Source organism: Varroa destructor, unplaced genomic scaffold (genome assembly GCF_002443255.2).
Source record: "Varroa destructor unplaced genomic scaffold, Vdes_3.0 BEIS01000006.1, whole genome shotgun sequence".
NCBI classification, from domain to species: domain Eukaryota; kingdom Metazoa; phylum Arthropoda; class Arachnida; order Mesostigmata; family Varroidae; genus Varroa; species Varroa destructor.
The window spans coordinates 23,577,599-23,588,615 of record NW_019211459.1 but is presented as its reverse complement, the minus strand read 5'-3'; the positions used below and the strand labels follow the sequence as shown (position 1 = coordinate 23,588,615).

Genomic DNA, 11,017 nt, shown 5'->3' with positions numbered 1-11,017 from the left:
TATACTTTGTGTCTTTTCAGTACTGCATGTGTGTGAAAAGAAAAATGTACAATGAAACCTTAAAAACAAAAATACCAAACATGTTGTGATATGTCAAATGTTCAACAAGGTACAAGCATCTAGAACGCCGAGTGATTTACTATAATGGTGCATAATTAACATTCTATAGTTAACAAAAAAAAAAGACTCGTTGTGTATTTTTGAGTAAGAAACGAGTCAAAACAAAGATTACTATTTGATGAAAACATTAGACTGTATAAACATTTTAGGTGCATAGCTTTATTGACAATGTAAAAAAAGTTCACATTTGCTCTTTGATACAGTGGAAATTAATGCTTTTTTCTAGTACTCCAAACTGGATACCCTGAAGGTTCCATTTTCCCCACATAATGGGGTAGAATGTTTATTTGACTACGTTATTGTTGGGAAGACCAATCTATATTCAATTTCAATGTAAGTGCAGTCGATCTTCATTGCACCATTGTTTACCACCATTGCATCATATTGCATCATTGTAATAAAATCATTTATGAAAGAACTGGAAAAAATACCATATTTGCAGTAACATTTTGTTGCGATAATGATGTGGCGCTACTCATAGTCAGGCTATTACCTACGGCTGTTGTCGACCATAGTGGTTCTTTTTTATATATCAATCTCATGGCCACATTTCATTGTCTCTATCGTGATCTACATTTTGTTAATTCCACTTTCACTAAGAAACTAAGTGCACCCCGAACGTAGTGCAAATAGTGTGAAGTTCTATATGTGCATAACATGGATATAAGTACTCACTATGAAAAGCTGTCAAATGAAGAAGTCTGCGATTTATATCTCCTTGCTCTATCTACACCCGATTTCAAGCCTCGCTCACCATTGCCATTATTAATTACTGAATGGAATTCAATCACACTAATGTTAGATTTACATATTTTATTATCTTAGCAGAAAGACATATGTGGAATGTCGTTTCAAAATCTATGGCATCGATTCTTTCAGCAAACGTTGCAAATGTTGATTTCGGAGAAAGGTCTTATCAATCTGTAAGTAAATAATGCCAAGAAAAACTGAGTTACGGGGTTGTTACAGATTTTCCATATGTAGAAACGCCACCGTTTGTCAACTGCTGTTATGGTATTCGTATGAGTTGGTTACTTTCACATTGCAAAATTACGTGTCATCAAAAACGTCGAGAAAACATTTTCAACAGTGTAAACACAAATTAATTCAAGCAGCTGGAACTCCTGCAGCATCTTAACTGGCTGATTCGGATTATCAGCTGGTCTTAAGATAATGTCCCCTCAAAATTTATTTTGAAATTTTTTGCCAAATCAGTTTTATATATAAGCTTATCCTTTTATATACGAAACCCTAGTATAGATTTCTTTTCGGCTAATTTCAATGCCTAGTAATGTTTGCTTCGTTTGTTTTGACTGAAATTTTAGGGAATATGTAATAAAATCTGCCTTGTGGTATGTTCGCAAATCACATACAAACCTTGCCCATTACGTTACGAGGCAGCTCCACGACAAAGGTAATTTCACTAGGAATAGACGTCGGGGGGAGTGTTTTTTTACAGTGCATTTGTATTTCACTTTTGAGATCAGTACAATTACACTGCTTTTTCGGCACCACCTGATAACGTTTAAGTCACAGAATAAATAGACAAAGCTGTTACAGTCGATAAAGAAACAGCATGAGATGAATATGTTAATTTTGACAATATCATTATCCACCTGTAATGACATATTAGTATACATATGAATGGCATAGACGAGAAGCGTCATCTAACATTCATTCAAAGCTATTAGAACTGTTTAACTAACCACTGCAACAACTCGTTCTCCCCATGTCACGTCTGGGACGCCAAAAACGGCGCTTTCAGCGACCCCTGGCACTGCTTCCAGTTCGTTCTGTACCTCCAGCGCAGAGACCTGCAACCGACAACAATGGAAAAGTCCAAAGATACTTTTTCGAATTCTATGACTAAAAACTCTACTTAGATTCCATAGTTTTTACAAGTTCTGGTTATTACAATTAGGCATTAATAAAGAGCGCTAAATATGCTTTATGCATTGTTAGCTTTAAAGAACCGCAGCACGGCTTAAATTTTGCGATCAAATTTGTTTGGTACTGCATCCATAGTCTTTCTATGAAGTGGAGGTTCAAATTTAGAAGAACTACTTTTATTTTTTTCCGAGCTTTTTTTCGGTTGTCTATTGAACAATACGAAAATTTTGGTTCACTACTCTTCCGTCAACTAGGCACTATTTGTTGCGGCTCAAGAAGAGTGTATAAATGAAAAACGTGAAATAAAAGTATAAATAAAAAAAATGTATAAATGACGAATATATTGACCTTGTAGCCGCCGCACTTGATGAAGTCCATTTTTTTTCGGCCTAGTATTTTAACCAAGTTCCTGCGATCGTCGCAAATGACAAGCTCCGCCATATCACCTGTAATGTGAAAAACTCACACTTAAATATCATTACACATTTTTAACAACGTTTTTTTTAAATGATTTGTTTTGACTAAACTTTCTTACATGCCCTAAAATCTTAACTTACCAATATCCTTGAGATGAGCAATAATGTTTGTGACACGGCGGAGACCCATTTTGAAATATTACGAGTAGGGTATGTAATAGTATTCACTCAATACGCCTGGGTGGCGAGATTTCACGTTTTACAAGGTGACCATATTTAAGACTGTTAAAATTTAAGATACCTGATTGAGCTCCGCATTTAGAATCGGGAAGACTAAAGGCCGTAGTGGTCAGAAAATTTTGGACGGTGATCAAGACATTTTAAACAGAATAGGGTAAGGATGACAATCTGTTGGTTTATACACTAACCAGTACTCCTTATCTAATCGTTGTACACTCTATCCGATTCGCTCGGTAGGTGAAATTTTTATTGACAGAGAAGTTTTTCAAGCGATTAAACTATAGCAGAATAGATACCAGTTTGAAACCAGCCATCCTTTGTGAACGCATCTTTGGTTTCTTTAGGCCGCTCGTGGTAGTGACTGAACATTTGTGGACCTTTCGCATGTAATTCGCCAATGATACGATTTCGCGACATCGTTTTGATTGTGGTGGAGTGTTTTGTCTATAAAACGTTACAAGAATTACATAAATGCAATTTAGGATATGAATACTATACGTGTTACGTATGTTGCTCACTCGTTGGCTTACGTTAAAATGAAGAGTTTTCAACTTAGGTCAAATATCACTTAGAAAATTTAAGTGATGACTGTATTAGTTTTGATAAACACCCTTTGAGATGCGATGTTGACATTTAAGCAAGCATAATAAAATAATAGTTATCTAAATCGTTTGGGAACTATTCCGACCTAACTTACAAGCAATAAGCAACAAGGTTACCCAATGCATACCATATGAGCGAGTGTTTTAAAACGATTCGATGAGTAGCCGTCTTGTTCTGCGATACGAAATTCGAGTCCGACAAACGGCCTGCCAACAGTGCCGGGATAGCGCATTTTTGGATTTACCGCGTCTCCGCCAACCCCCATGCCAAATTCAGTCATTCCGTACCGTTCAAGAATCACGTGACCTGTAAGTTCTTCCCAGTCCCGAAACAACTGGAGGCTAAGAGGAGCCGACCCGCAAGTGCAAAGACGTAGTTTCAGCTTAAGAAAATCACGAATCTCTTCGCGTCGTTCCCAAAGTTGCTCTTTAGCAAATAACACAAGCTGGGCGTACATTGTTGGCACGGCCAGCATAAAATTTACTCGATTGTCCTCCGACAGCAATACTTCCCACACCTATGCAGCAGGAGAAGGAAAAACAGCAACAACGTACGTATTTAATAAGAAAACATGTATTTTTTCGTTGATCCGAAAAACAGCAAATTTTAATAAAAAGAGCCGTCTTAATAATAGGGAAGAAGCATTTTTTCCTACGAATTATTGTTATTATTACTGGGAAAATATACGAAATCATGTTTACCTGAACAGAATATCGAGCTTCTCTTCCTCCATCGTAGATACTACGAAATACATTCAAACGGAAGCGCAGAAAAATAACTAAAAACAATCTATAAACTGAGCAGTTTGTGTACAACAGCTGGGTTAGCGATGCGTTATATTATTTACAATGCACTCACATCTGCTTCGAGTAGACTACAAGCTTGCCGCTAAAGAGTCGCTCGCATTGCAGAGTTCAAGCGTCAATCGGTTGCTAAAGCTGATCGTGAAAAAAACCAGCTGAATCACACCTAACACTAGTACCCGGGTGTTTGAAGATTATCCTATTCGTCCGATGATTAATTTTATCAAAAGAAATTAACATTTTTCATGGTAGTGTTTACCAGCGTCCATTTTCATGCGATGTCAGACCTTTTTTGGGTCAAAACTCTGCAGCAAATATATACCGCTTCCGGCCCAAAGCGGCGACAGTAACCCGTTTAGAATGCCATGGGTGTGATGAAGTGGTAGATGATTAAGAAGATAGTCTTCGGGACCTAGGAACCAGTCAAGCGCGACCGAGCTCGCCTGTAATGTCCAGCCACGAGGAATGTAGCTAATTAGCTTCTGTGCAATTCTCGTATTTGTCCATCAGATAGAGAAGATTAAATTCAGCATGCTGATCATTAGAATTTAGACATAATTCGGTTGTTGTAGCTACATTCAATGGCCTAGGAAAACATAATCAAAATGCTTTAAAGCTGTTTGATACGTTTAAAAAAATTCGCGTCTTGTCTGATTTGTCATCGACTGGCTTAACAGAACGGTTATGCATGTATATATTAAATGGTCGATGAATGCCAATACATCAACTACTACTGATAATAATTTATTTTACTAACAAATTTGTAAATCCAAGTCTGCATCAATCTACATTTATTGTAACTAAAAAATACCGATCTCACAAATGCAACTTACCTGCGCGTCAAGTGCAGCGTGTGTTGTTACGACGCCTTTAGGCGGTCCTGTCGTACCTGATGTGTACACCATTTGCGCTGGGCGCTTCTTATAAAGTTGGAAATGGTCCCGAATTTGAACTAATGTATGCTGAAATATAAATGAGAATGGGAATACAACAACGCATCAATAAGAAGCCATTATTTCATGATTGACAGTTTTGTGGACTTAATTGCATTTTTCGTTTCGCAAGGAACAGTATCCATTATTCAGATACGAGGAGCCGACTGAGTCCTTGATTATCCTTAACAAGTAGGACACCAAGGTAGTGTATGGAAGTAGGGTTTACAGTTTTTTCTAGAATGTATTCACTACACATACATTCAGATACGTCTTATATTTGCAAGAAAAGGACTACTTTTCTTCTATAAGAGAGAGAGAGAGAAAGAGAGAGAGAGAGAGAGAGAGAAAGTAAAGCCCCAGAAATATGGCAAGCATCGCAGTACGTAGACATTACAAATTCACTAAATGGACTGCTTTAAAACGGATTGTACTTAAAATACGTTATAACCAAAGGTTCTAACTGTTATTAACGATATCAAATAAAATTATAATGCACACATTCAGGTTAGTTAGTGAAATAGCAAATTAAGACAAACAAAGTTTCGGTAACTATGATCACCTTGGCTATACTTGCTGGTTCAGGAAGTCCGTCGATGTCGTCGGCATTTAGCGAAACTACCCGAATGGACCGCATAAGATCTTTGTCGATGGTGTCAATCACGGAGCTCAGCTCGTTCGTTGTAATAAGGACCGAACTACCACTATCTTGTAAAAGATATTCAATCATCTTAGGTGGAAGTCGTTGGTGTAGAGGAACCACGCATGCACCGCTTAGCCAAGTTGCCCACTGGCTCATTATATAACTGGAATAATAAAAATAACGACAATAACGTTATATGCATTAGCAAAGCAGTGGCCAGTAAACACAACTTTACTTGTTCTTGTTAAACAAACCATGCGTTGAAAAGACAAAATGAGCGTTTGGTCAACTCCAGACTCAAGCAAAAAGTTGCTTGATGTAGAATAGACTAAATAAAATTTGTATTTTTTTTACCAAATCGATATACAATCACTTGCTCATCCTCAAACAGCGTTTAAATTAAAGGTCAATATGCGCCTCACGACCGACAACTGTAAGAGGTACATCTTGGTTCGTTGATATGAAGTGTTTCAGCTGTACACTTGCCGATAATCATTTGGTAACAATAGCGCTATCTGTGTCTGTGTAGCAGCGTTGTCTAGGACCGGTTGAAGGCGATCGCTGAATTTTAGAGACTGAGTTAACAAATCTGTGGAAGATCGAACACCTAGATTACATGTGATGGTGGAAGTTGGAACGGATTCCTTTTTGTCCTGAAACGTAATAAAGAAAAATTGACATGTTTAGACAAAGCGTCTTTCAAGAAAGCCTTCAGAGATCTTAAAATAACCTACGTGATAAAGTAAACTTTAGAATTCAAGTTTGTTGGCTTCGAATTAAGAAGAAACCCCTCCCTGCCACACTGTCTTTTTTCGTATTGCAAACTTTCGAATATCCATTATTGAATTACGGTATGAACTGAATATGTAGCGAAAAAGCGTTATCGTTGCGTATGTATAGTTAAAAGATGAAAAAACTGAATACCTCGAAAAGTTTAGACGCAATCCGAACAACCAGTGGTTGATAAGCTACAGGAAATCCTTCATGGCAACTCACTGACCGCTTTTCCCCTTGGGGTTTTGTAACAATGTTTTGTGAGTGAGAACAGGATGCAAGTCCATGCCGTCTGCAAGATATACAAAAGTATGTTTTTCCATTTATTAATCTTTTAAAATGCATCACGCTTAAGCATCATAAACTTAGCATTGTCAACTAACCAAAAAGAAACGCTTATTGGTGAACAAAAGAATCCTACTTGTAGTGTCTAATTATACATTGCCAATAATATCTTTTATCTAAATGACTACTAATTCCGATACTTATTTGTTACAGCGCGTCGAGAGTATGACTGAATAGACAATACTTTATCATCAGCACTATACGGATATTTGTCGCATGCACCTGCGACCATGATACGCACGCAAGTACATGCTGGCTAGCATCAGCTATTTTCTTTTTATCGACATGGCAAAATCTTCCCCAATCATATGGGCAACGACAGCTGTTCGCGCTATGTTTACAACTGGGTCGCTCATTCAATAAATAAAGCAAAAATTTTCAGCTGCTAATGAAAAAAAAAAAAGGAGATCGAACTGATAACAACTTAAACAGTTTACATCAGCGCTGTGCGATATGGACAAGAATGAAAAGAAAGAAAATATGTATGAATTTGCCTATTGTTTTGTGTCGTTTGTTGTGCATCGGTTACATGTTCATCAGTGACCATACATCGGCAAACAAAAACCACTCACGATAAAAGTCGCATAGACGGGCCCCGTCCAAGAGGATAGACAAACATCGTTGTCACAAAATGAGGGTTAACCGTTGTCTTGGCCAGTTATAGCAGAATATGCCTTCGTTAATTAATAATCATTAGAAAATGTTTCATTGCATTCTAATTTCAAACACGCACGATTCGAACACATCGTATGACCGACTTCAATCGAACCTTTAGACATTCATGTTTACCCAGTTGTCTGCTTTGAATAAGTGCGCCAAACAATCGTTAGTGTGTATAGAAGCTTCGTTGGTGTCCCATACGGCTGTCCAGAGGCGTCAACTTTTCTGCCATTAATAGAATAGCCGCAGGAATAAAAATTGTAATTGAAAAGAAAATGGAAACCCATTAGATAGAAGCATTCAAAGCCTTCCAGTGCCTTCGTACTCACATGGAAAATAATCTCCTACTCTTCCAGCAGTATTGTCATAAGACAAACTGAGAATTGCATCAATCGAAAGTATAATATTTCGATATTCGATAAAAGAAAATAAATGTCTTCTTGCGTCCGATAGGTGTCCCATTTTCTTATATGCGACGGGAGCGACATGTAATAAATGCACCGGCATATTTCCCTCTTCTAACGGCCAGACTTAGCTTCTCTGCAGTGGCACGCCGCATCGAACCATACAGCCACAGCTATAGTGGAATCATATTGTTGCAGACAAGTTTGAGACAAGAGATAATTAACTGTCGCTTTTTTTAGATAGCCGCCCTGTCTATTCTCGTACACAATATTAGTGAGTAAGATAACTCTTCTGCAGATACCCATATATCGTTGCTTCGAAGCGTTCATCGAAAAAATAATATCCATTGTTTACAAAACAATAGGACATAATTATAGTGGAATAAAGGCAAACGCATATCTGTAAGCCCTAAATAGAGCTCTATCAGTTGTAGTGAGGCAGCAATATAACGACCAGTAATAGGTTGCAGGCAGAATGAAGACTGTGCGTGGTTTTGCAGGTTTACAAATCTTCCCAAAAAGAATGACTACGAGCTTTTAGCTAGATCTTCAAGAGATATTTCTAGCGTATGCTTGAAAATAAACTATTTGAAATTATTAAAAATACATAACATTTATGATATCATTACATAATAATAATGTAAATATAGCAGAAAGAATGAATTAATGAAATCGCTTTACAAATGTCCGACTATTAATGATTAATTTATGAAGAAAGTGTGCAAATATCTTATAATAAATAAGGGGATATATATATATATATGTATATAACATTATATATGTATATATTCCTTCATTTACTATATTCTTATATATTTATTCATTGTCGTTGAATTGAATTACATACGAATGAACGCAACAGAAAGTTTATAATCTAGCTAATTAGGCGGCAACCCTGCTTTATAATATTCGAATGCTTTTTTCTGGAGTTTCTGAATTCCCTTTGGAAAATCAAAACAAAACACTTTCCTTTTTTTTTTTTGAAATAAAGTTATAGTTATGTAGTGAAATGTATGTAGTATTTAATACCGTAACTATTCACATATCTACTGTTGTTCTACTTACTGTTACTTGTTTTATATCGGCGGTTTCTAAGGGCATCTTGTACTACTTTCACCGACGACGTCTTAATTTAACACGCTTAAATTACGTTAGCGTTGGCTCAGCCAATCAAGAGACGCAACTGTCGATGATCTAAACCTGCAATCTAGATAACATGCGTACGAATCGAGATAATATATATGTAGCGTAATATATGTCTGTAATTATCTACTATGCTCAGTGGCCATGTATTATGCCAGATCATGAGTCCGGTAATGACTTGGATAATAGGCATAGAACAAACGCAGGAACGCGTAAAATCTGAAACGCTGTCTGCATATGATAAGGTCAGGGAGATTAACGTCGTATTGTCGTATTAGTATTATTCTTTCCTATTAATTCCACGAGTTTATTTAACTAGCGTGAGCTCCGAAACCTTTATTTTCTGTAGTGTCCGGGACATACGGAAACGCGTCACGTAAGATGTCAATTTATACTTTTTTTGACTTATCTGATTTTCTCTCTGAATCTTTGTTGCACTCGATAGGCCAAATCTGAACATTTTGATCAATCATTTATGTGACTCTAAAGCTATGTTCGATCCGGTAGCCTCGTGAGCCACTTTGTGGTTCAAGTTATTTTTTGACAAGTATATCCTCTATATCCTTTTGCGATAGCTCATCAAAATCGCACGCCTGCACGTGCCTGTAGACGCCTGAAAAAACATCCCTCAGGATGTTGTTTGTTGACGCGAAGAGTATTTTGTCTCGTACCGTCGCACTGTCAGGGCACCATGTTATCAATAAAAGCCGGTCGACTTCAATTGGCGGATCGACAGAGTATGTTGGGTAATCATAGAGAATATATCTGCATTGATCCTTGAAGGTTTTCATATGCAAAAGAAAGTCCTGATATGTAGTTGTGCGTGGTCCTTTCGTCTCTATAATGATCTCTTTTTCGTCTCTAATCGTATAGATAATATACCGAAATGATTTGTTTCTTTTGACGTCTTCATACACCACCTTGGCTTCGTTTGACACAGTGAGTCCGGAAGACATATTTCCGTATTGTCAATAGAGTAACAGGAAAATTCAGTATCGATGGTACGTTCGTTTTTAGTGGATAAGGTAAGTATCGGTAAAAGTATGACCTTCACGATTTAAACTCAAAGACAGAAGAGCTTCAATCCCTTCTTCGATTTTCAGTACAGAAACTGACAAAACCTTAAAAGCGGCACGCCTCTTTTATGCTAGACACGCATCCTTTTTGCTTCAGTTGTATCGGTGTCCCTGAGTTCGTCGTTGCCCAATATTGAATCAGATCGCAGAATTTTCGCTGAGATAGGTATTTTGATCAAAGTGTCTTCACTGGAGCTCTTGAGCAGCCTTAACTGGAAGCTCTTGTTTTTAAATTGCCATAACCTTCAAATCTAAACATGAAAATCAATACATTTTTTACAATATAATCCAAAAATCACTTTTGAATATTTACAAAAAGAAAGGCGGCGCTTCGCGTATTCTTCAATGCCTAAACATGTATTATTATTATTTTTGCTTATTACATTATTGCTATATCAAATATATTTATCTATGGCTTCCCTTGCGTCGTGCGCACCTCAGATTCCCAGTTTTAATAATCAGAGGGGACTTAAGTGATATATGTTCAGATACTGAAGATTCAAAAGTTAATACCTTTACTCATAACTTTTATTATGGTCTAAGAAGGCAATAAGCTATGAATGAACTTTGCAATGCCACAATGGCGGATGAGTTTGATTTTTTTTTTATTACCAAAAAGCAAACATGCAAAAGATTACAAACGAAGGCGCGTGAGGGCAGTCTATACAATGCCAAAAAACGAACTTCGGTGTTATGAAGTCGTAGTAAGTCAACTGCATTCGGAAATAGCTGCACCGAACATCATTGCGCATAATCATAGCTTGATGTATCGGTGATGGCTGAGACACGTCACCAGGTTAAGGCTATTGAGCAATTTTGTATTAGACGCGGCCGACCTGGATATACACGCAGAGCATACAAAAATTCCTCTGACGAAGAACAGTAACCTAACAATTATGAATCCAGTGACGTTAAATATAAAAGTGTGACGAATGTAATACTAAGGAAATAATCTACTAAAAGTGAAA

At 37.1% G+C, this 11,017-nt stretch overlaps 1 protein-coding gene across 1 annotated transcript; it reads right to left on the bottom strand.

Moving 5' to 3' along the window:
- Positions 1-259: 259 nt before the first annotated feature.
- Positions 260-7,552, bottom strand: LOC111252504 (malonate--CoA ligase ACSF3, mitochondrial-like). Its single transcript, XM_022810536.2, has 12 exons — positions 7,339-7,552; positions 6,572-6,713; positions 6,134-6,300; positions 5,567-5,810; positions 4,906-5,034; positions 4,360-4,515; positions 3,397-3,786; positions 2,963-3,110; positions 2,359-2,456; positions 1,827-1,934; positions 1,498-1,635; positions 260-1,041 (listed from the first exon to the last, which is right to left on the bottom strand). The coding sequence occupies exons 1-12, from the start codon at positions 7,383-7,385 to the stop codon at positions 979-981; spliced, it is 1,830 nt and encodes a 609-aa protein (XP_022666271.1). The 5' UTR covers positions 7,386-7,552; the 3' UTR covers positions 260-978.
- Between the last annotated feature and the right edge of the window lie 3,465 nt (positions 7,553-11,017).

Bases quoted from the DNA above. Each gene is read 5' to 3' on its own strand.
- LOC111252504 (XM_022810536.2), bottom strand. From the start codon at position 7,385: ATGTTTGTCTATCCTCTTGGACGGGGCCCGTCTATGCGACTTTTATC. The intron at 5,811-6,133 runs GCAAGTGTACAG...TTATTATTCCAG, and splicing joins TTGTTACCAAATGATTATCG to TTATATAATGAGCCAGTGGG. The intron at 1,636-1,826 runs GTTAGTTAAACA...AAACGTTATCAG, and splicing joins GAGAACGAGTTGTTGCAGTG to GTGGTGCCGAAAAAGCAGTG.